Below are 25,786 nucleotides of genomic sequence, written 5' to 3'. Positions count from 1 at the left end.
CCAGTGGAAAGAGTTGTGTCAGATGGCTCTGGGGCAGTGTGGGAGGCAGAGCTGCAAGGCCCCGGACCTGCCCTAAGGGGCTGTAGTCAGGGAGTCTTGACCCCAGTGATTGGGTCACTGGGGCCTGAACATGTGGCATCAGATACATGGTGGCAGGGGGCTTCCAAACTGGGAGGGAGTCCACGGCCTAACCCGCATATGCTGTGAGGTGGTGAGCCTCACTACGTTTCCTTTGAGAAGCTTCATGCTAATAGGTGGGTGAGTACTAGGAAGGAGGCCTTGTTCATATTATATGGTTAAAGAGCATGGGCATCTTCTCTTCCCTTCCCTGGGTGAGTTGGCCTCTTTCTCCATGGGCATATGGACCATTGGAACCAGCGTGCCCCATATTTAAGCGTGATTAAGCCTCGCAATTTTGGTAATGGCTGGTGGGCCAGGGAGGGGCTATTGTGTTTCAAAATGGAATAAACAGAAAAGCAGTATTAAAAGAATGAAGAGGTTGTTTAGTGAGGCTTGAAGAGACTACAGGTGTTTCCTCCTGTGTTGAGAACCAGTGGCCCCTGGGAATTGCATTTCCCGTTGAGCAGGGCCCATGGCGGACTGAGTCCTGCTGCCATGCCTGTGGTATAGAAACCTGAATGGGCACCGTAGAATATCCAGAGTCTTCCAGGGGTCTTTGAGACTCACCCTGGGTGTGTGGGGATCCAAGACCCGACACGCGTGCTCGCACAGCTCACTCTCACAGCCGCGTTCCCACTCACCACAGTACCGGCCTGCAGTGTGGGGCAGCCTCTGGAGGACCACGGCCCCCTGTGTGGTGGTGGCGTTCAGATCCGGCCGGCTGGCTCTGTGAGCGAGTGGTGGGCCTCCGAGGGCGCACACAGTGGGGAGACAGGCAGCCTGGCCTGAGGAAAAAGTGCGCCCGTGCCTGAGGTGGGAGGATGTGATGACGCGGTGCCCCCGCGCAGCGGGAACTCAGGCCTTTAAAAAGCTGAGGAAACAGCCTCTGAGCAAGCAGTGGCTCCCCTGGAGGAAAGCACACCCGGGTCTCACATTCAAGAAGCCAAACTGTCTGCTTCAAAGAGAAAAGGCAACATCCTGTCACAGGCCATGCTCTGGCAAAAACGTAAGTGGTTTGACCGTGGCTGTCAGAGCCATGTCAGCACAGGTAGGGGCCGGGAGCCACCAGCCAGCCCGGGACTGAGAGGATGTGGTCGTGCTGGAGGCACCAGGGCTCTCTGGGTCCCCCACCCAGGGCAGCGCAGGGGTGAAGTGGGTGAGGGAGCCCAGTGGCAAAACCAACCTGTCAGAGGTGATGCTCATTTTCCAGGCTAGTGTTCCAAGGTGGGACAGCTCATCGCGTCTCCGCTCTGAGGCATGAATCACTGTGGTGAGGAGAGGCCAGTTCATGATTCACAAAACGAAAAGCCAAATGTGACATTGGTTTGGGGCTGAGAGGGGAAGGCCATGGGGTCCTTTACACGCGTGGCTTTATTTTTCACAAAGAGCTGCTCTTCAGCTGGTGGTTCAATTCCCTGGGCCTGTTCCTCTCTGAGTTACTTAGGTTTCTGCTGAAGGTGTCATCTGTTTCTGTGAGTGCACGGGGACAACGTGGAACCTTGGCTTTGTTGGGCAGCTCTTTGCTCGCTCCACTGTCCTGCCTCTTGGCATTCTTCCTGGCGCTCTGTGGCAAGCCTTGTGGGTCCCCCGTGCAGGGGGTCAGCGGGTTTATCTTTAACCTTAGTGTTTATCCCTGGGGTTGGATGGAACAACCGTGAACTTTATTTTCCATTATGTGGGATCAAACAGAGACTTGTGTTATTAATAATTGAAATCATACAGAGAGTATCTACAACATTCCCTTCTTGAAATAACAAAGCCAACTCAACAGCCTCCTGACAGTTGAACATTTTGGGGGCTCATTTATGTACTTCCTCAAGGAAGAAATATTACCAAAAAATTGCTCTGCCTTTTCAAAAGTGCTTAGGTCTTTAAAATGCCTTTTGATGAATTTATATACACCCTACTTCAAGCAAACTTAATATAAGAGAATCAAGATTTACAGAAAAGATAAATTGGGGAGTGTTTGTTTATTTTACAAAAAGATATTTTCTTGGAGGCCTTAAAGTTCTGAAAATATACTTTCATTGATTAAAACATAACTTACAGTTACTTTATCACCAACTCATTGTTTCCTTTATTTCTTGTGTAAATTCTCTGGAATTGAGCTTGTTAATATATAATTCGGAGGAGAGATTTCAAAATTTGCCAGATTGTGAAGTCTCATTGTTTGATACTGGCAAGATGCATTTTTTTTTTTTAAATAAAAAGAGATGAACTTTAATTTGGACTTGAGAGCTATGGAGTCCTTCCAAGATCATTAGAGATATGCTAATAGGGGTGCTGTGCATAGAATCCTGAAGGGTAGAGCAGTAGTAGTTATTGCTGAGGGCAGGTGGGTGCTAAGGTCTTTACTGGAAGCTGCTGAGTGTCCAAATGACCTTACACTTAGAAGGCTGAATTGGTGGGTTTTATGTGAGCTCTTGAGGAACTTTTGCCTTGGTTCCTACCCATTCAAAGCAAGTAATTTTCCTTTTTATTTTTATTTTCTTAAATCTTTAGGTTTCTCATATGTAAAATGGGGCAAAAATAATACCCATTACTCAGAGCTACCCTTATCTTGGTAAGCTAAGATGCCACTGAAATGATGCTGGTTGCTTTGGTTTTGCTCAATATCTGTGATATGGGTTGCTTCCTTGCATTCATGGGCTGCCATATTCCCTACTCTTGAGTATACACTACATTTTTCCTTCCTTAATTCCTCTTAAGAGATGAGCATTTTTTTTTTTTTTGTTTTGTTTTTTTTTCCCGAAGGAGATGGTGGAGGCATGTTTCTTGCTCACACTCTGGATGTCAGTCAGGTCCAACAAAACTCCATTTTAGGGAGACCACAATGTAAGCTGGTCAGTGGAATAACTGGAGTGAATGGTTCTACATGTTCATATGTACACAGTCAAGATTCTCTTTACTTGTCCTTCAGCACCCTAAAGGAAATTAGGAAAAGACCTGGGCACTGGACCCATCCCCTTACCCAGGATCCGAATAAAACCCTTGTCCAGGGCACTGAGGGCACCTGGGGGACTAGACCCTGTGGGAAAACCAGTAAAAACAGGGCAGCTTTGTCAGCCCACTTTGAATCACCTGATGGAAGGGCAGAGTTTGAAATCAGACATGAAGAGTGCTGAAAAGGCACTTTCTTTTTTCAGAAAACACCCTCGGGCCATGATCTGAAATGACTGTACTATGGCGTTCTGGAAAGGGTTAAGAAAACATCCACTTTTGTACATGTTGCCTTCTCCCTATCTGGCCCATGATCCCTGTGTGGGGACTAAATGTGAACATTGGCTTTGATTCGGATCGGCTCACAGAACTGCTGGCACCACAAGTGGAAATCTGCAGATTCTGAGCCTTGCTTGATTGGCTAGTTAGATAAAGAGGTCACTCTACCTGCAGATTCTCCTTCTGGGTTCTGCTCTTGGTCCTACAGACCCTGCGTCCATAGGAATTCACATCCATTCCAATGAGAGGCTCTTGTTAAGGAACTAGTCACAGTGCAGTATAAGCAGCAGGAACAATGGAGTGAAACAGGTCTGGGTTTGAAAGCTGGCTCTGCAGCTTCATTATTCAACTTTCGCAGATTCTGAAAAATCTGGAGGACCGGGGTTTTAATGCCTGCCTTATGAGGTTTTAGTAGGAGCTAAGGTAGGAAATGTAGGCCATGTCATCAAGTCTCCTGAAAGTGGTGATAGAGCACCGTCCATCCTGTTGCCCATCTGGAGGGATCAGGGAGGTGCTAAATTCCTTCCTGTCTATCCTTTTCTGCACTTTAATTAGAATAGTTAAAAAAGCACAATCAAAATATTCTTGAATGATAGGGTCTTTCAAACCAAGAGTTTTCCAAGAGTCTAAAGCAGAGGTCTGCAAACCGTGGCCTGAGTGCCAAATCGGCCCCACCACTTGCTTTTGAAAATAAAATTTTATTGGAACATGGCCATATCTCTTTATTCGCATATTGCCTAGGGCTGCTTTTGCTACAACGGAAGCGTCGAGTAGGTGTCATAGAGACTATATGGCTTACAAAGCCTCAAATATTTACCATCTGGTCTGTTATAGAAAAAGTTTGCCAACCTCTGGGCTAAATGATTTGGTCATACTTTACATGTTCGTTTCCTTAGGTTTCTCTGCAACCAGGGGTCACACATGCTCAACATTAGTGGGAGATAAAAACTTGCAGCAAATTGATTAAATGATTTGCATAAAGCCAAAATTTGATTTGATTGACTTCTTCCTTAACAGCTATGGAACGGAGTACCATCAACTGAACACCATTTGTTGGAAAATGAATGAATCATAGGACTGCTTTTTATTGTTGTTATTTGTATAAGGGAAAGATTTACATGATAATAAAAGGCAGGCTGACTGATTTTCTTTGAATTGGTAGCTTGTCTTGATTCCTGTAGGTATGACCCTGGTGTGCAGGGAGGCATTATAAGAACAGGAAATAGTGATTGCTTAATTATTAAGGTATGGACATGCCTTTGCTTTTAGACAACTGCAACAGAGCAGAGGTTCCCAAACTGATAAATTAGGACCTCAAAATTCTCATTATTGTTGAACTCTGCATTTACTCCAGGGTTCTACTAAACAGCCAATTTTTTAAAGGGAAGTTAAAAAATTCAGTTAAATATAAGGAAAACTTGCAATAACCACATAATATTTGAAACCTTTCTCTTGTAGAAACTCAGGCAAATGTCTAACAAGAAGTGATTTAGGTCTGTGGAGTACCTCTAACATTTCTGTTCTGTGTTACAACCTTTGTCCATTTATTTTTTTTTCCTTTGTCCATTTAATAAGCACCTTTACTTCTCAGCAAGTTTGTGTATTGATTCAGTGGTTCTTGGTGATAAGGACAAGTAGAGTCTAAAGGACAGACACAACCTCACACGCACAGAAGGAAGTGAAATAAGGGACAAACGTAAACCAAGCACACAGATTAGTTGGTAAAAGAGCAATAATTTTCAGAGTGGACACTTTACTTCCGTCTCTCTATTATTTACTAAAGAAAAACATCAACTTTGTTTCTCTCTATACCCAGAAAGTTCCCAAGTCAGAGGTTTGGAAATCTCTCTTCCAGTTCAAATCTGCAAATCTGTTCTGTTGTGAGGAACAGAAACAACCACACTTATTAGCTAAAAATCTGGACATTTAATTCACTTACAAGTTCTGTAAATTTTTGCTTTTAAACCTTCCCATTACAAAATAAAGGTACTAGGTTCTTACCACCCCTCCGCCCCGACTTCTTTCTAAAGAAGTTTGTTTTCCAGCTAATGAAGATGAACACCAATTTCTGACTTCGATCCAACCAAACCAAAGTTGGCTGGTTGATTAAGATCATCAACATAAGTTTCATAGTTATGAAATACTTAGCGATGTTCTAGTTTTCTCATTTTTGTAGTGCTTGATAAGTGTGGAACTGCCTGGAATGGAGAAGCCTTTTCTGGAATCTTCTTGTCCTGGTTGTGTGATGCTATGAGCAAAACATAGTTCTTGCAGGCAGGAGACATGGAGCTATAAGCTATTAGGAGCGGGGCCATACGCAAGCCACCTATGCTCTCTGGCTCTACAATGGGACTTGCCTATACGTGGCTATCAGGCAGGGAGATCGAACTTGACTCAAGTTCTTTTCCAGCCATAATTGCTGAGCTTTCATGCAGGCTTATACAAAATAAATCCATGTTTTAAACACCAAGTCTTTAATATTAGAGAAGGCATTTTTCCATCTGCACAGAGCTGTGCTTTTCAACCTTGGCTGAACATTGGAATGCTCTGGAAAATTTAAGAAATACTAATGTCCAGGTCCCAACCCAGAGGGTCTCATTAAATCGCCCTGGACATTAGATTTTCAAATCTTCCCAGGCAATTCTAATGTGCAGCCATGATGAGAACCTGGAGGTTGCAAGGAATGGCTTCTAATATAGCTTTTGACCTTACACTGCTGTGAGCTGCCATGTTCTGTCCTTTCAATAAGGACCCATACCAGCTCTGGGGCATGAGAGTAAGTACTTACATGAGTACCCTGCAGCATACCAAATGTTCTGTTGCATCAGTTTGATTACATTGGTTTGCTAGTGAAGAGACCTGAACAACATGGATTTAAATAAAACAGTGGGGTATGATCTGTCACCCCCAAGAAGTCCACAGTGGGCCACGCAGGACTGTCCACAGAGTCTGCAGTGCCAACAACATCTCTGGCTACTCCTATTTTCCTGGTCTGCTGTCTTTGGCATGTGGCTTTGGTCCTCAAAGCTGTTTCTTAGTTGCTACTGTCGCTCCAGCCACCATATTGGTGTTTTGGACAAGGAAGAAGAAGAGGAAAAAGAAAGGCAAAAAGATCATCCTTCTCTGCCGCCCCTACAACTACTGCTGACATCTTATGGCCACTCCTATCTGCCAGGGCGAATAGTGTCATTGTGTAGCTGGGCACATTGATGCCCCCAGAACATGGGACTTGTTAGTAAGAAGGGACAGGGCTGATGTCAGGTGCAGCAGCTGCCAGTCTTGGCCACATTTTGGGTGTCTTATCTCATTTAATCCTCCTAGAAACCCCAGGAGGTAGGTTCTGTGTTAAGCTATATTTTGTAGATGGGAAAATGGAAGCTTGAAGATTAGGTTAGTAAGTCAGCCTGAATATTGTCTCACAAAGCTGTCCTGTGTCTCCACAGTGGTGCTCGGCTCACTCACAGGGTGTAGGAGGGTTCTGTTGGTAAAAGCACAGTCCTCCCACACCAGCTAAAGGAGAGGAAGCCCAATGGCAGAAATGAAGTGGCCAGCTGGTGGATTCCAGGCTCATTTTGATGGGTGTTTCATCTTTCTTACTGCAAGGAATAAAGTCTTTGCATCTATGCCTCTTCCACTGGGCTCTTTGCAGATTGTTTAGCTGCAATGGGAGGGCTCCAAGGGGACAGAGTGACCCAGAATCTTCCCCCCAAAGCCCAGCCCATCTGTTTTCTGGGCAGCACTAATAACGAACCCAGTGTGGCAGTCTGAGTTGGGACCCCAGGCTCCTGCCTCCATGGCACTTCCCTCATTTTGAACTGTCTAGACTTTGGGAGAGTCAGGTTAGCTCTTCACACATGTGTGCACATGTGTGCATGAGTGTGGTGTGGTATGAAAAGCAATGTACAGAAAGTAGGGGTTTATTTGGAATTAGGGAGTGGCATCTCTGTTCTTTCAATGCCATTAGTGGTTTAGAGCTTAGCCTCTGGGGCAGGCAGATCTGAGTTCGAATCCTAGATTTATGCCTCACTGGTTGCACGTCCTAACAAGCGCTTCTGCTTCACTCTGCTGCCACTTCCTTAAGTATATAACGAGACCAGAATTCTTACTTCTTTGCTTCATGGCGCTGTGGTAGGTGTTTACTACTGCGCTTCGTATCAAGTCAATGCTCAATAATAAATATTAGTTACTATTCTTATTTTCCCGCTCTCTCTCACTCTACCTCTGAGAATAAAGCTTATGCAGCTAATTATAGATGGTAATTTGTGTGGCTTCTGAGTTCTGCATTTCTTGTGAAACAGCAGGGTGCGCATTTTTAGTCTTGTAACTTGTGGTGGGGTTCACCGGTCAGGGCTAAGGCTTATGGTTAAGGTGGCCATTCTCTGACCCCACTTGGAACTTGGGCTACTATTTTCTGCCACGCCTCATAAGGCATCAGGCTCATGTTGACTGACAAAATGTGTTTGTTTTCTTTTAATTCACGAGATTGGACTGAGGTGTTTACAATCTAGCTGTCAGAAGACTGACCCTCGACTTTTGTTAAGAAATAGCACAAATGATACCGAAAACTGAAACAGCAGTGTGCTGTCTTTCTTAGTAATGGTTTCATTAGTATCACTTTCTGGGAAGAGCAGGCAGCCAAAGAATTACAAACCAGAGTCATTCTCAGACCAGGTGTTGGGACGAAAAAGGATCTGACCACACTGAAGAAAAGCTGAATGACCCTTGAATCCTCTAGAAAGAGTCATAAATTTAATTGGAAGATAAGTGTACAAAGATTGTGAATCCCTTCCCAGGACTGAGAATTACTGAGGAGATAGCAAAGAAAGAAGAAGAAGAAGAAGAAAAAAAAAAAAAAAAACGGAGAGAGAGTTGAAAGCAGGAGTAAGTTTTAATGCTGGAGGAAGGCAATACTAATTCAGGAAAGAAAGGCATAGAAGGAAAACCAGTCATCCCATTTTGTCATCCTATGCATGCGTGCAGCCACTCAGTAATAGGATTATTCTTAGTAGAGAAATCAAACAATGACATCAATTGTCTTCAGCAGGAGGGAGGAGAAGATGGAATCAGGGAAGGTACCCTGAAGCATATGGCATTAGTTATAAATCCTCCAGAATAAATGATAGACTTCTTGCTTGGATCTTGGGAGACAAAGAGGCCTACTAGGACATAACAGAGGAGCCCTGCAAAGAAAATCCAAGGATGTCCAGGCTAGTGTTTGCAACATTTTGGGCACAAATGTCTTTATTCAAACCAAACCTATTGTAGAACTCCAATGCAAAAATAAAAATGGAGCAATTCTGGGGGAATCCTAAAGCTCTGATTGCTCACTCACACCCAGACTCCCCTGCTTCCTTCCCTTTATTGGCAACTACAGGTGCCTCCACTGTATTCCAGGGTTTTTAGATCATAGCTTCACAACCGTGACCTGGACCAATCCTCTACTCCTTCAGCAAGATCCCTGATAGCTGATCCCAGGTCCTTGGTTTAAATGCTTCTGGGGTAAAGACTACACTTCTGGAGCAAAGTGAAGCCTGTTGTATTGGTCTCCATGAAGCTTTGAAGCTGTGAAGGTCATGTTTTCAGTCTATGTCGCTATCTTGTGAACAAAGAAGAGGGTATGTTCTTCAAAGATTGACCTGGTGACTCCTTTCTCAGCCTTGCCATTTTTAAAAAAGATTTTATTTATTTATTTGAGAGTGAGACAGATAACACAAGCAGGGGGAGTGGCAGAGGGAGAAGGAGAAGTAAGCTCCCTGGGGAGCAGGGAGCTCAACGTGGGGCTCGCTTGCAGGACCCTGAGTTCATGACTTGAGAAGAAAGCAGACACTTAACTTACTGAGCCATCCAGGCAACCCCTAGACTTGCTATTCTAACAACTTCTCCAGGGTTCTTCACAAGGGAATGTCCCCATATTGTGAGGCCATTGGTTAGTAAACCAGGGATTTGGCAAAAAAGCTCATCTTGACTGGCAGTTATATGTCACATCCTGAATCAATTATGAAGGCTGACTTTACTCACATAGTCTGTGCCCCAAGTTGCCACAAGCCTTGGTGCTGGAGCATTTAGATCTGACCCCTTGGTGCTGGGTCTGAAGAGTTCTTCCAAGGAATTGGTCTCAGGAAAAGTTGATTTCTTTTTTTAAAAATATTTTTATGTATTTATTCATGAGAGACACACAGAGAGAGGCAGAGACATAGGCAGAGGGAGAAGCAGGCTCCATGCAGGGAGCCTGATGTGGGACTCAATCCTGGGACTCCCAGATCACTCCCTGAGCCAAAGGCAGATGCGTTTAACTGCCGAGCCACCCAGGTATCCCAGTTGATTTCTTCAATAAGAATCTCTTTGGTCTGGAAAATCCCAAACTAGATATTATTTAAATCAAATAAAAAAACAGTCACAATTCTTCTCTTTCAGCTGCCTGACCATAGGTTTTTCCTATTCTTGATTGGACTGGCAATTCTAGATTCAGGCTCTGGGTCTTAATCTAATAAGGAAAGATGTATCTGTCTCCTCTGCTCTATCTCCTCACTCTGATGCTAACTTGCTATAGAATTTGTGTGGGCACCTTGGGTTGGCTCACCCCCCATATGGTCTTGTGCTCTTAGTGTAGACCCTCTCTGTTCCTACACTGATCCCTTATGCTCTCAATAAAGCAAAGGCAATGCCCAATATGTCAGCCAGAATTCTGTCTTGCTCTAGTAGGTGATAAAACTCTCCTCGCTGACCACCAAAGAACCTTCTTGTGTGTACTGCCATGTTTCTATCCCATATGGGATATGTACTCCTAGGTTTCTAGCCCTTTGGAGAAGTACCATGGCCTCAGTCATGGCTCTGTCTTTGTCCTTTGGGAGATACATAGAAGTTCTCTGAGGAGTTACATCTGAGATCAGGACATCACATGCCATCTTACTCTGTCTCTCAAAAATCCTAAGGTCTTCCTTCCTGGAGTTGTCCTTTAAAAATTTAAATCTGCCGCAAATCTACTCCTCTGCTGGCTTCTGAAGAAAGAAGTCCTTCTGCTCAGCTCATGGTATCCTTATAAGAGGCCAGTGCCAGGATTTTGATGTCTCCTATCCAGGCTTGTTCTGTTTGCAAGTGAGGTCTTTGACTCAACTCTCTGCAGCATTATTGGCCCCACTGTCTCCTAAACATGGCTGTCCTGCTGCTTGGGGACACCAGGTCCAGAGACCAGGGGGATGACTTCTAGGAGCACCATGAAAACAGGTTGAGACAGGCCTTGCTGGTGGCAGAAGGCTCTGGGTGTGTTGAAGATAGAGACATTCAGTATCAGGATGTAACAGGACAAGGGCAAGTTAGAATCACAGCGCCAGGGCTAGCTACTTCTCTGATGAGTGATAGGCTGAGATCATAGGAGAAATAGTCATTTGTTCAACACCTGTTACATACTAAGTACTTAACTGTGTTAATTTCATACAAGTGATAATCCTATGAGATAAAGATCCTTACTCTCATTTATCAAATAGGAAAACTGAGGCACATACATGTTAAGTGATTTGCCAAGGGTCACACAGTGATAAGCTATATAGTAGCTTTCCAAATTAGGTCTGCCTGAGTCCCAAACAACATTATACCACTTTTCAGCGGCAAGGATTTTAGGGTTCCATTAGATGCTTCTTCTCCTCCCAGTTGAAATAAGTCAACCCTTAGATGAAGGCAGGTTCTTACTTCACCAAGAGCAGTTGTAGCCTGACTCAAAAGCTCCTACAAATATGAATCTCAGGAAGATAGTTTTGAGACAGTATAGAACCTCTGGAGCCAGTTGACTTCCATATGGAACTGGAATTCCTAGGGCTGGTCTTCCTTTAGTGGGCTAACTGGCCAAGATAGGATAGGACCAGCTGGTGAAACATCTTTAGGGCTCATCTAGGGTCCTCAGACTGGGGGTTAACACTGAACATCTGGGAGTACTTTGAATGTCTTGGGCAAGACTTACATTCATGGTGTGAGCTGAGCCTCACCCCAGACCAGTGTCCTTGAATCAGAGGTAGAAGAACCATGCTTCATTGCACTTTCCTCTTTGTGTAGCCCCTATGGACTGGGGACCCCTGCTTGCTGCTCATGTAAGTCCTACTGAATCAAGTGGAGGTGGAAACCAGCCAAACAAGCCAGAACACTTCAGTTGTGAGGCAGTTGCAGCTCTGTCACAGTTTGTAATTCTAGGTCTGCTTATGCATTTATTTAATTAATGTCTGCACGCCACTCAACTAGGTGGTAAGCTCCATGGTGACAGGGACCCACCATTTGCTACTCTGCTTAGCAAATATTTGTTTAGGGCATGCTCTGCTAGGGCTCTCTTGGTCTTGTCCCCTACTCTGAGACTTAGTGTATCTCAGATGGGAGCCTTTTCTGCTCTGGTAACCCCAGTTTCTGTAAGACACAGGCAGATGCAGCTGCTTTCTCAGGTGGACCTATCCTCTGTCATTTCAGTCGAAAATACCAAAAATAAAACTTTGCGGGAAATTGTTTGGGTCTCTCAGTTCTCGTCACTCATGTGAGCAGATTGCTGGTAACCTTCTCATGGACTTCTTTTTCCTCTCGGATGGGAAATACTGTTTCTGGGGGAAATCGGCAGTCAAGGGAGACTGGATTAGGGTGGTCCAAGTCCAGACTCTGACCCGAGGAATGAGAGTCAGAATAGGGCAAGGGACGTTTTGTGACTGACCTCTGGGGTTACCCAGGAAAATAAATGAACTTACCTAGGCAGAGGGCAGGCAGAGGCAGAAATGGACTGAGCTTGGAATCAGAGATCTTGGGTTTAGCTGATGACACAGCTATTTACAAGTGTGGACTTGGCAAGTCACTTAACATCTCTGGGCATCATGTTCCTCATCAGTGGAAAGGAGGGTGAGAGGGAGACCTCCACTGCCTATTTCAGAAGTTGTGGTGAGGCTTCAAATGAAATCATTTGTGTCAGAGCTGTATGAGTCACAGAAAATCATGCAAAGATGAGTGTGGTGATTTCTGAGCTCCTGGGGGTTAAAGTCATGACCAGGAGACACATGGACCTTTGGCATGCATGCATTCAACGTGCTGAATCTTCATGAAGAAGAGACAGAACACTAACACTCTCTGGGAGTAGAGAGAGGAATCCAAGAGCCTTGTGTGCTCACTCTGCTTGTTCTGCAGGAGGTTTGGAGGGAGGATGGACACATGGTGTGGAATGCATCCTTTGGACGCATGGACGCACTGAGAGCCCCTGGGGGAAGGATGTCTCGGCAGCAGTGCCTGTGAAGACAGGCTGAAGGCTCTGGCACTACTGACCTTTTGTCTGATCTCACCCAAGGTCATGGAGTGGGACATCCAGTACTTTTGGGATAATCCAGGTAATCCTGAGGCTATGGAGAGGGAACATCTCAGGCAGGAGCTTGGTGGATGAGAGTGGCCTATGGGTAAACTGTCTCTCTGCTTAAGCCTAACATAATCTGAGAGCAATGTGTGATCACTCTGGGTATCCATCCCAGGCTGGCTGGGGCTTCCTTGAAACAGATCACTTGGCTCCTAGACCCCTTTGTTCTGGGGCTCTGTGGTTCTAAGATCTGTGGTCACCCCAGATCTACTTTACAATCCTCTCCTGGCTCTTCTTTCTCAGGTTGTTTCTCTAAGTCCTTTTGGCCACCCATGTCTGTGACTCTCCTCTATCCTTCCAAGTGACCTCTTGGGGTCACGGTAGATCACTTGATGATTCTCATCAAATGATGGTTGATCGTTGAGCTCTGTGGGTCTGACAGGAATATGCTTCTTAGAATGGGGACAAAGAGGGGAAATGTCACTACTTTTCCCTTCCTTTCTCTGATCAGACTGGAGAGTCTGTGATCAGCCACCATCTTGGAGCGCTCTTTGATGGAGGCATCCAACGTCTACACATCAAGACACTGTGGCTTACTTCTTTTTGACTATCCCAGCAGCCTTAGGAGCAACATCAGATTGTAATTCAGTTGAAGTTCCACTTTCTCATGTCTTCTGAACACTTTTTTTTTTTTAAAGATTTATTTGAAATAGAGAGAGAAAGTGCATACTCATAAGTCATGATCCCATGACCCATGAGATCATGCCCAAAACCAAGAGTCAGATGCTTAACTGAGCCACCTAGGAGCTATTCTTCTGAACACATTTAAAGGCACTTTTTTATCCATCTATCTTTCTCATCTGCCCTGGATGTTATCCAGATTACTAGAATATATGAGTGATGTGGTGATACTTGCTAGTTGCAAAGCCCTTTCAGTTTAAACAGTGAATGGAAAGCCTACATTTACATGTGTATGGAATCTCTTTGTTGGCCTCCATTAAAAAAAAAAAAAAGTAAACTGCAATCTAGTGTAAATTGGTCAGGAAAGCCTTTCTGTAGCATGTCAAGTCCAATCTTTGGCCAAAGCCCAAGTTCTTTCTTCCTGTCTGGAAAAAAATCAGCCATTGTCCATGAATGGAAAGAACAAATTTGAAAACTTTGACTCAGATCTTCAGCAGAAGAGGAACATTCACATTAGTGTTTCAGTTCAGGATGTGGATAATCCTTGAGCTGATCTGAGCTAAACTTTCCCAGGCACCCTCAACTACCTTGGACTGAGAACACAAACAAACTTCTAACACAAACAAACTTCTTTGCATTAAAGTGAAAAGTGTCAGCAACTTTTATGACTTTGTTTTCGGTTAGAAGCTAGAATAAGTTTGTTAGCCCTAGGCTTGAATTCTATTGTTCAATTATTTGTTTTTGGTTTTGCGATGAGTAAAGAGAAAATTATTTGTTTTTCTTCTTAGTGAATCTTTTTTTTTTTTTTTTTTTTAAATAGTAGTGACGTTTCAGCAGCAAGAAAGAATAATATTTACTGTGGTTACTTGGAATGATCGATAGTGTGTCATGTGTCCTCTTGGGCTAAGAAGGTTTATCTTTTTGTCTTTCAAAATGGCCCTGTGTGGCTGCTGGTTTGAGGTTTAACCTCAGTTATAAACGGAAAGCACTGTCAGTGAGCTAGATTGTCAAGATGGGTGGGATGGGTGCCTGTTTCTGGTACCCTGATGACAGAAATGTAGACATACCCAACTAGCCTTCAGAGCAGCAACACTAACTGGTATTCAACTTACTGCCTGCCTTGGAGGCTCATGGGAAATCTGTAACAGGACAATTGCTAGGAGAAGAGTCTCCTTCCAAGAGGATCTTGGAGGCTATCCTAGGTAACACCTGTCTGAAGAGTATCTCTGAAAGCAGCCTTGGGGAGAAGTTACAGTGATAAATGCCTCCGTGCTGGCTCTACTAGGAGCCATTAGAAGGGACCTACCTCCTTAGCCAAGTAGCTTCCTCTCTGTGGTGTGAATGTGGTTTGCATGGGGTCATTAAATAAACAAGTGCTGACGATTTTGCATATGTCCTCAGTGATATTTATTATACCTTCTTCAAGAAACTGGAGAGCCATGTTTATTTAAATCAGTGGAATCCATATGTTCCCTAAGCTCAATGCAAACATGCATAATGCCCACAAGCAGCCAGAGCACTGCCTGAAGTGACCAGTTGGCTCAATCTGTCATGGTCTGTGCTCTCCAGAGGAACAACAGCTGCAGGACTCTTATTTTTGTGATGTGGAGCATGTCTGGGTGTGTGGCAGGGGGAACTGAAATGTCTTCTGCTGACTTTTTATACCTTCAGATTTTTTTCATCGCTCATTTTGGAAAAGGGAAGCCCTCATTGGGGCCAAATTTATAGGTTTTTCTGTAAATTAGTTTTGGGTGTTTTTTTTTTTTTTTTCCCAAACTCCGCTGGTGACTGACTTCCAGTGGTGGGAAGGTATCATGGCTGAATTTCTCACACTGAAAAAGGAGATTCCTAGCGAGGTTCATGTTTAGGTGGGAAGATTTTTCTCAGTGGCGGATACTCGGATGCTCCCAGGAGACTTAATGGGCCTTCAAACCACAGGATAAATGGTGAGGAAGCTTCAGGCTTTGAGGACCTGCTACCTGGAGCTGCAATTTAATTTAGGGGGCTGTAAATATCTCTGGTCAACTCTCCTCTGGGAAACTGGACTTTAATCCTCTCTGCTTATATATTAATTATCATTTGATCTTCTGTTTTATTTTCTTTGTCTCTTATTGTTATTTTAAGAAATTATTTTAAGAATCTTAATTAAAAAAATATTCTAGTTTAGTCACTTTAAAGCTAGCTCAGTTCAGGGATCCAGAAGCCCCAGGGCAAAGCAATCATGATTTAAGACAAACTTCTTTTCCTATTCCAAATTTGTATCTGTGGGCTCATTTCTTATGCCAGTGGCAGTGGGGAGTACAGTGTTTACTGTAGAATTAGAAACGGTTGTTGCTGCTTCCCAAAGATTGGTGTGAAAGGCACGGACTGCAAGTCTTGGCTTTGCAAATACACTTGGCCATCGGACTCCTTTGGGAATTGTCGTGAGGCTTCTGATCCTGAGGTTTCACGGCCACCTTCTGAAGTCCCTGTCAGAAGCACTCTCTCTTGTGCCTGCACACTTATAGTTAGTTGCCAGATTCCCTGGCAGCTGGTTGTGGACTCGTAGGTGGGTAGGCAGGAGATCTTTGAGAGCTGGGGGAGTTTTGTGACTGCAGTAGGAAGAGGTGAGGACTGAGAAACTGCTCTCCATATGGTCTGTGCTGGGCACACCTGTTGACTCTGTGGGTTCTAAGGAAGTCCAGACATCGGAGGCTGATACCCTCTGCTCACAGCACCTCCCCCAAGCCCTCTTTGTTCATTGATTCAAAAACAACAGGAGGCAGGAAGTCATCACTTTGACAAGATCCTGGAAATGCCCAGCTGGCCTCTTGGCAGCCAAGTGTTCCATGTGTCCACTTCCTGGGAGGGGGTGGACTCGGGTAGGAGTCCTTTGGGCCCTTCCCCAGAAGCATACATGCAAATCAGAGGGGGTGAGCTGTGGACCTGTCTTTGATGTGGACCTGTGGGATTGAGGTTTTCTTGTCCTCCAGCTGAATTAGAAGTGTGACCCCCAAATAAGCCTGTCCCCTGAGTTTCTCCCCAGTGCATAATGCCTCAGGCCATACCCTATGCCTAAGAAGAGCTGGAAACCTGATTGCAGACCAGCAGAGCCCGAACGTCGTGGGTGTGAACAAAGCCAATGTGGCTGTGGGTGACCAAGAATGAACGAGTAGAGTATGGGAGCACAGGTGACCTCGCTCTCTGCCACGTCAGGCCCCACCTGGGTTCTGGAGCCGACGGTGGGCATCAGTTATCATGAGGGGAAGTGGCACATGGGAACTAGGAAGGGGGGGCTCCCAGAAGGAGGGTTGGAAGGATTCAGAACAGGTCATCAAGAAATAGCTGGAAGGATGGGATGTTCATTCAGACTCCACAGGGGACCTGGTGTCTGTCTTCAGGTGCTGCTACTAACACTGATGATAATATTAGCTCACCTTTATTTAATGCATCCTGTGTGCAAGCTTCTGTTTGAAGCTTCCCCTACCGGTTATGTATCTTTACGATCCTCACCGCATGGATGAGAAGGCTGTAGGTGGATTATGAATGGCAAATTTCACCAGAAGGCAATGCAAGGAAAAATGGTGCTTGTTATGATGTGGCAGGTCCAGGAGGAGGAAGAGCTTCCTGACACTAGCTCCCCAGAGGAAGGTGGAAGTGGTGAAGGAGGGGAGGGAAAGAACATGTACCATAGGGGGACATTGCTTTGGGAGCTTCCGTGTATTTTTGCCTTGAATCCTCACACCTGCTGTGGGAGAGATGAGTTACTGAGGCCCAGGGGTATTAAATAAATCATCTGAGACCTTTCCACCAGTAAGCGACAGCCCAGATTTGAATGTAGGTATTTTTGGCTCTTGAGTCCATTGTTAATGCTACATATAGGAATGCCTGCTTACAGGTAGTCTCAGGGCACTTGGCACCAGGCTGGGTCTCTCTGCTCCACACTCCGGCTTCAGTCTCAATTTCACAAGTTGTAACTGTTCCGTTGCTTGTCTCTCCCACTAGATGCCAGATGCATGTGGGCGGGGGCCACAGCTTATGCTGTTCAGAGCTCTGTTCATAGTGTCGGGGGATATTTGAATGAATGAATGAATGAATGAATGAATACCAATACAGATTCCTCACTATGATAAGGGAAATTAAAAAGAAGATAATAAATCTCCTATTAGGACATTAGAGGGAGAATCTTATCTTATCCCTTATCTCCCTTAGAGGGAGAGAATCTTATCATCTTATCTCCCTTAGAGGGAGATCAGGAATGAATTATCAGTAGTTCTAACCTTGCAGAGCTTCAGAATCACTAAAGGAGTTTTAAAATACAGATTCTTAGGCCCACATCACCCCGCCCCCATCAGAACTCTCTGATAGCCTGGGCATCTGCGTTGTGCATCACTCCCTGGTCAGTTCCGCTACTTGGCCAGGTGAGGAAGCCCCCTTGGATGCATCTGCGTCTGGGGTTCTCTGCATTACGTGTTCTGTAACACTCCCTTTCTTGCTTCGTGCTGCCTCTCCCTGCCTGCTGGCATCAAGGCCAGGCTGTGTGTGTGTGTGTGTGTGTGTGTGTGTGTGTGTGCCTGGAGCATGGATGGAGGTCTGTGCTGGGTCAGGCACGGGTTCTTATCAGCTGGGTATTTACTGAGCAAAGTTCAGCCAGGGCAGCACTATGGTTCCGGGTTTAATAGATATCCAGACTTCCAGGCTTTTGACTCAGAGCCCACGTCCCTGGGGCCCTTATCGGTGGATGATAATGGACTCCCTGTGCGAGCCCCCAGGGCCGATGGTACTCACTTTTCATGTCGGACCCAGGTCTGCCCTTGAGAGGCCCAGGGCCCTAGGCTGTGGGCTGTCTGGGTGGGCAGAGTCACTGCCCAGCCATGACTGCTCTGGCTTGCTCTCCCCGGCCAGGATGTACCCCGTTCCAGCTCAGTGCTTTCATTTCCCAGCTTTGATGACAAAAGGCACAGGGAACCTCTCAGCAGCAAGGCTGGACAGCTCTGGTCCTAAGTGCGTAGATCACCATCAGGTACTTGTCCTGGGATCCACAGAAGCCCTGGAAACAATTCCCCACAGCCCAGGAGAGGTGAAGGGAAGGTGAATGCCAGCACATTTCACATAATGAACCAAATAATCAACAAATACCCGACTGAGCTTGCTATGGACATGCTACTGGGGAAGGTATAGAGAAATGAGGTATCATATCTCACCTTGACAGGTTTAGGATCTAATTAGGGGCATAAGAAATATACATCAAAAGGATTATTAATTACAGAGCAGACTGCAAATTTATTAAATGCTCACTCTGTACCTGATTTTTATACTGAGTATATGCTGTGCTTCTCATTTCCTAAGCCAGAGTCTCCTTAGGACATTCCTTTGCTAAGAAATTGCACTGAGAGGTGTTAATGACTTGCCCAGGGTCACGTGGCTAGAATGTGGCAGAGGCAGATGTGGCACCTGTGTCCTCTGATTCAGAGTGCCTGCTCTTATGGTGGCCTTTACCATCCCCTATGCCGAGCACTAAATTGGTCTAAGAGGCTGGAGGATGAAGCCACTTCTGTGGGCAGCCGCGGGCAGCCAGGAGGGCTGCACTAGTCTTGAGCCAGGTTGAGCCAAGAGGCTGAGAAGTGTAAGCAGGAACCCTGACCATGGGAAATCACAAGCAGAGATGAGGACATGAGACATGCAAGGAACGTGAAGAGAAGCCTGAGTAGAGCTCCCGGCCAGAGTCAAGGTTTATGTGGTACTTAGTGTGCAAAGTGGTTGGAAAATGGGTTGGACCAACACAGCCCAGGACTTTCAGTTGTACTTTCAAGGTTGCAGGCCTTAATTGATGGGATGGAAGGAAGTCACAGAAGGTTTGGGGCAGGAGGAGTGACGATACTGAGGGAAATTGTCTAGGAAGTCTCATGGGTCCTCCTTGTTCAGGCACAAGTGAGGTAAGCAGGCACCCTGGGATGGGGGCTCGTCCAAGGGGGAGATGCTCAGTGACATTGCTTTTCACAGCCACAGCTCCAGAACAGGCCCCAGCCCCACCCCGGCCGTACCAGGGTGTCCGTGTGAAGGAGCCAGTGAAGGAACTGCTCAGGAGGAAACGTGGCCATGCCAGCAGTGGGGCGGCTGTTACACCTACGGCGGTGAGGGGCCCCTGTGGCCAGTGTGTGTGTGTGTGCGTGTGTGTGTGTGTGTGTATGTGGTGGGGTGTCCAAAGGGGTTGGATGGGAGTATGCTTCCTTGCCCTATGAGATGCTCATTGAGGCCATGAAGCCAACACATCGCCAGGGTATGGCTGCTGAAGGATGGACCTAAGATAGAACGAGTCAGTGGTCCCTGAAGTAGGGTGAGGGCTTTGGGTAGACTGGCTTGGCCCGCTGAAGACAGTTAGGGCCAGGGCCTGAGTGAGTGGATAAATCACACAATCCTGGCGTGAGCTGGGTGCTCACTGTGGGAAGAGGATGATGCCAGTTCCCTAAGTGCACAAGGTTCTTGCTAAATGGAAACATGAATCCCTCAAAAGTATGGGTGGTGATGGTTGGGGCACAGGGTGGGTGTTGTGTTCTAATAAGGAAAATTCTCCCATCCCTTCCTGCCCTGGGGAACCTCTGGGCAAGTTTTTTGCACAGGGCTAGTTGGAGACAGCAGAACATTGATCCTAGTCTTCTCTTCTCCCTCTAGGTGGTGCTGCCCCATCAGCCCCTGGCCACCTACACCACAGTGGGTAAGAGCCCCCTATAGCCCTGGTCCCCTCTGTGCCCCTCATCCGGGTGACACCTGCAGTTCTGTAATTTGCTTCTTCCCACAGGTCCTTCCTGCCTTGACATGGAGGTCTCTGCTTCCACAGTGACAGAGGAGGGGGCCCTGTGTGCCGGCTGGCTCTCCCAGCCTGGCCCGGCCACCCTCCAGCCCCTGGCCCCGTGGACACCCTACACGGAGTATGTGTCCCATGAAGCTGTCAGCTGCCCCTACTCAGCTGACATGTATGTGCAGCCCATGTGCCCGAGCTACACAGTTGTGGGGCCCTCCTCCGTGCTGACCTATGCCTCCCAGCCGCTCATCACTAATGTCACGGTACGTCGCACAAAAGCTTTGCTGCACCAACCCATGCCAACTGCACCCTTTGGAACATAGGCTGACTTCCTGACCCCTGATCATTCTTGCTATTGATTTGCAGGATAACTGAGCCATTAGGCTCACCCTGTCCTGTAGGGCGGCCTGCTCTTCTCCCCAGTGACCTAAAATATCTTCCGCAAAGAAGGCTCATGGCCTCCCTTGTCACGCCTTGTGTTCCTCAGGGTTGGGAGGTTCTCCAGCCTCTCTGCTCTATATCTCTCCTGCTGACCCCAAAGCAGCAAGTCTTGGTAGGAAGTTTAAGTTTTCAGGTTAGAGATCTCAGGTGAGATCTGCGTGGGGTCTTGTGCCAGAGCCAGCATTTTCTTTCTATTCAGATGGCCTAGGGGGTGATTGTTCACTGAACAATGGGATTTGCCAGATGATCTTAAGGCTAAGTAGCAGGTGACACAACTTTTCAGAAAACTACTTTTTACAAAAGATTTATTTATTTTTAGAGAGAGAGAGAGAGTGTGTGTGTGTGTGTGTGTGTGATTGAGTATGTGAGTAGGGGAAAGTGTGGAAGGACAGAGAGAGGGTGTCCTCAAGCTTGGCATGGAGCCTGGTGCAGCCTGAGATCATGACCTGAGCGGAAACCAAGAGTTGGATGCTCAACTGACTGAGCCACCCAGGCACCCCACAGAAGTCAGACACACCTGCAGGATAATTTTTTGAGTGTTGCCTCTAGCATCAGATTGCCTGGGTTCCCTTCATCCCTTCACTTAGGAGCTAGGAGACCACAGAGCCTTGGTGCCCACATCTGTGAAATGAGAATACTGATAAGAGAGCTGATGCCAGGCTCCAGTGGGAGGGCACATGTGGAGGACTTAGCATAGTTCCTGGCAAACAGAAAACTCTCCATAAGTGTTATTATGATTGTCTCAAAGTCGGCCAGCAGCATTAACTAAGGGCTTCCTTCAAGTGCCAGATAGGAAAGGAATGAAGGAAGAAAGGAAGATAAATAGTTTTATATGAGTGACACCTGTGTGAGCAAAGGAATGGGAATCCCCCAAGCGTTCAGAGAAGGAAAGCTCCGTGGGAGTAGCCATATCCAGCTGCAGTTCAGGGTAAACTGTGGGAGGTGGAGCTGGGGCCTCATGAGTAGCTGCAAAGCCCACGTTGATGATGGAGTTTGCTTTGGTTCCTTGCCTCCTGTCCATTTCCCTCAAGAGTTGAGTGTCATCCTGATGCACCTGCCTTTTCATCACTATCCAGCCCAGGGCCCACAGAAGCCCTCCTGCCCTGTGCCCCCTGGCTACCCAGCAAACCGGTTGTGGGGCCTACATGGTGGTACTAGGAAGGAGTGCCTTCAGCACCTTTCCCAAGCAACTCATTTCCATATCGGGGGCCTTGGGTGGGGGGAGGAGGTGGCAGATATAACTGTTCCCAGTCATTTCAACCCCAAGGATTTCTTTCATTATTTACCTTTCATTATCTCCACCTCCTACTTTGAAAGGTTCTGTGTATTAAACAGACTGTATTTATTAAGAAATAATTTATTTGTTTTGCCACTTTGTAATTAACTCATCAAAGCTGGTTGGAGCTACCAGTCAGCACTCCTGATGAGCAGGAGCTAAGACCTGTTGTAGCACTGGGTTGACAGAATTCCATCTCTGAGTAAAGAAACCTGCAATTACAGGTGGCCTGCATGGGTTTATGACTCAAAAAAGTAGGATTTCCATTTGGATTTTTGAAGAACTGGAAATTTTAAGGCTTTGCTGGGAAGCTGGAAGGCCTCTGAGACCCTTTCCAGCTCTACCATTCTGTAGGAAAACACTGTAAGCCTTGCTACTCCAACTATGGTCCCTGGACCAGCCACAGTGGCATCACCAAGGATCTGAGTGGACTTGCAGAATCCCAGGCCCTACCCCAGCCCTCCTGGACCAAAATCTGCATCATAACAAGATTCCCAGGAAACTGACATAAACTCTTCCTGAAATGACTCTAATGGTTTACTCTCACAACACAGTGGCAACCAGACAGAGATAGGATGGGGGAATGAGGGACAGTGTGTGGGGGGGCGGATTTGGGCCTCTCTTACATCATTTCATGTAGAGACCTTCCTCCTCCACCTGCTTCCTCAGCTGTAGAAGATAGGAAGGACCCAGGCCCTTCTCTCCTGCAGGCTTGACCTCAGGTTTGCAGTGTGGTAGCTGCACAGGTGAGAGGCATAGTTTGCAGGGCACCTGAGAAAATAACCCTGGGAGAGCCATGGGGGTCCAGCTCAGAGATATGAGGACGAGGACGTGGAAGGCACCGGGAAGCTTTAAGGAAAGGCTAGTTCACTAACACAGTAGTGCTTCCCCAGCTTCTAGGTCTGCCCAGAACAGGAGGGAGGTGAGTGGGGCTCTGTTGGCTTGGGTGGATCTCAGGATGTCAAGGCTGCCATAGGGAGCCAGGGAGCCAGGGCCGTCTTTGTGTCTAGGCCTGCCAGTAGCCAGCCACCTTTGGGATATGGCTACCATGCCAGGGGACAGGCTTGTTAACATGCTGTACTTTCACTGATTTTTAAGATGGACATTTCTCCCCACCCACATTTTAATATCTTTGAAATTGGGATGCAATTTATATTCAATAAAACCTGGAAAAGCATCTCTAATCAGCTCGGCCCAATGGTGTCTGTTCTATAGGTAACTCCATATAGAAGAGAAATGGACACCTGGGGAGGTGGTGTGAGCAGGGACATGCAGCTGGTGACTTGGACCCAGCTCAAGTCTGTGTGGCTTCTGGGGGAGACTGAGCAGGTGGAGACAACACCAGGACAAGGATGGGCAAGGCCAAGGGGGTCCCCAGCACTGCTAACCCTTCATCCTGTGTCTTTCCATCACAGACGAGAAGTGCAGCTGCGCCCGCGGTCGGGCCCCAACTGGAGGGCCCGGAGCACCAGGCGCCCCTCACCTATTTCCCGTGGCCTCAGCCCCTGTCCACTCTACCCACCTCCACCCTGCAGTATCAGCCTCCGGCCCCAGCCCTGCCTGGGCCCCAGTTTGTCCAGCTGCCCATCTCCATCCCTGAGCCAGTCCTTCAGGACATGGAAGACCCCAGGAGAGCCATCAGTTCCCTGACCATCGACAAACTGCTTTTGGAGGAAGAGGATGGTGATGCCTACGCACTCAACCACACGCTCTCTGTGGAGGGCTTTTAGGGCATGCTCCTGAGAATCCTGTTCCCTGAAACTGGGATTTAAAACAGGGAACAAGATTCACATCTCTTTGGAGTAGCCATTTTATGACTACACTTTGCATTCCAAACTAGAATGATAGACTTTCCTTCCTCCCTCTTCTTTCTCCTCCCTGCTCCCTCTTTCCCTCCTCCCTCTCTTCCTTCCCTCCTCTGTCCTTCCCTCCCTCCCCTCTTCATTCCTTTTTTCCTTTCTCATTTCTTTTTCCATTTCAGCTCCTATTTGAGAAGAAATTATAGGGATTTAGTGATAATATTGACACCAGTGTTGCAGACCTATGACCCAGGTGCTTTTACTTCTGCCTCAGTTCATCAATTGGGACAGCAGCCCCACCGAGCTGGGGGCCAGCAATGCCCTACCATCTGTCACTTTAAGATGGATGGGGTGTCCTACCGCCCCTCCAAGGGCAGACCCAATGCCAGAATCCTTGAGCTGTCAGTTCACATGGTGGCCCCTTTGCTGTTCTCAGACTTACAGTGTCAGGCAGCAGAGTCTCAAGGCCTGGGGTTCAGTGAGGTGGTGGGAGTGAGGGTCCTGGGGGTGGGTAGGGTCTGGATCAGGGGACGGAGGAGGGAGGGGAACAGGTGTGTGTGTGCCTATGGGGGGGAGGGGGAGGAAAAGATTGGGTGGAGAGAAAGAGGGTCCAAGGAGCCATTCTGCTCCAGATTACTTGGTGATTAAGGAGAATAAACTTAAGAAAAATATCGGTTTAATTGGTGGTTTTGTTTTTCTCCTTGAGGATCTTGCAAGGAAAGCTGGGCTCTATACTCAGGAGAATGAATAGGTCTGTGCTTCTTCCCCTGTGCAGACCTTCCATGGGGCTTCCGCGGGGGTGGGGGTGGGGTGGGGGGGCAGAGCCACTGAAGCCCAGGGGTGACTGGGTCCTCACTTAGTGCTGCCATATGCTTCTTGTGTGTTTTAAAAAACTCCACAAGCCAACATTGTGTGGAGTCAAGACCTCTTTCCTAAGCACCATCCTTCCTGGGGGATTCTAGAGCCTCTAGTAGTACTGCGAGGTTTCATTTTGATTTTTTTTTTTCCTGGGGAAACTTCTGATTTGCAGATGCTTGCACACAGTTGTTGTCCGTGGGGTGCTGAGCGGCTGACAGCAGCCCATCTGTCCACTTAAACCAGTGTCAGCAATAGGCAGACACGTTAGTTGGTGGAGTCTATGTAGGAGCAATCAACTTTTCTCAGAAACGGTTTCTTTGACACATTTTCTTTACCATTTTAAATAGAAACTCTAGAAAGTTGCCTTTGATTGGATTTTTCTCTGCTTTGTGATTATTTTGACCCAAATTTCTCAGTATCTGCCTAAAATCCCAATCTTGATTTATTTTTGTCAGACTTAATATTTAGATTTAAAAGGTTAAAACTTCAGATAACAAATTTATATCTTTGTTGGTAGAGACAGTGAGTAGGCAAAGGAGAGGGCCTGTTTGGTTTTCTATAGAAAACACTATCCAAGAGTTTTCAGCTTATTATTTGAGGGTTTGAGATGATGCAGGAGCAATCCCCATAGGGAGTTTGAGTTGGTAAGAACTAGCAAAGAAATTAAGTACTTTAAGTATCTGCTAAGATTTAAATGGTGACTTTTTTTCCCTCCTTATCTTGAGGTAAAAGGTCTTGGTTGTAATAGTCTCTCTAGGTTTCTTCCTGGGTTTTCCTGCTAAGCTGGAAACATTTTAATAAAGATTCAATCAGACTTCTTTTTTGCCAAAGTGTTTTATTTCTTATCATATTAATCCCCTTTAGCTTGCAGTTCCATGTCAGGCAGGGTGATTGTAGGCAGGAGCTTACATGAGTCTTGTTGACTTTGCAACTTGATCTAACTGCAAGGGAAGATGCAACTGGCCCCACTTGCCTGCTGGTCAGGTCCTGTGGGGCCAGGAGCGGGTGTGTGTGTGTGTGTTTGTGTGTGTGTGTGTGTGTGTGTGTGTGTAACATGCCAGGCCAGTAGGCTTGTTCTCCAGGATAGCAGGAATCTGAGGCTATGAAGGAAAAATTTTAACCCAATTGCTCTTCTTGTTATTCATGTTACATGGGTAAATTCTCATGATGCTGGGTGTCCAGAGGTAAGTTTGACCACTGGTGTTTCCATCTGTCAGAACCTAGGGGCATGTGACACAATGAAGAGTGCCATGCCCAGAGGAAACCCGTCTCTCAGGGCCAGACATCACAATGAAATGGAAATT

At 46.6% G+C, this 25,786-nt stretch overlaps 1 protein-coding gene across 1 annotated transcript; it reads left to right on the top strand.

Moving 5' to 3' along the window:
• Positions 1-580: 580 nt before the first annotated feature.
• On the top strand, positions 581-24,163 carry POU2AF1 (POU class 2 homeobox associating factor 1). The gene is made up of 5 exons (XM_072821924.1): positions 581-1,126; positions 19,310-19,440; positions 19,979-20,021; positions 20,106-20,371; positions 23,241-24,163. Exons 1-5 carry the CDS (start codon positions 1,111-1,113, stop codon positions 23,553-23,555), a joined length of 771 nt encoding a protein of 256 aa, XP_072678025.1. The 5' UTR covers positions 581-1,110; the 3' UTR covers positions 23,556-24,163.
• The last annotated feature ends 1,623 nt before the right edge of the window (positions 24,164-25,786 follow it).

This window comes from Canis lupus, chromosome 3 (genome assembly GCF_048164855.1).
Source record: "Canis lupus baileyi chromosome 3, mCanLup2.hap1, whole genome shotgun sequence".
Classification (NCBI taxonomy): Eukaryota; Metazoa; Chordata; class Mammalia; order Carnivora; family Canidae; genus Canis; species Canis lupus.
Note: the sequence above shows the minus strand (reverse complement) of the source record. Positions and strands in the feature narration are given on the sequence as shown.

Coding starts and splice junctions, on each gene's coding strand:
- POU2AF1 (XM_072821924.1), top strand. Junction 19,441..19,978: donor CGGCTGTTACACCTACGGCG/GTGAGGGGCCCC, acceptor TTCTCCCTCTAG/GTGGTGCTGCCCCATCAGCC. Junction 20,372..23,240: donor CGCTCATCACTAATGTCACG/GTACGTCGCACA, acceptor TTTCCATCACAG/ACGAGAAGTGCAGCTGCGCC.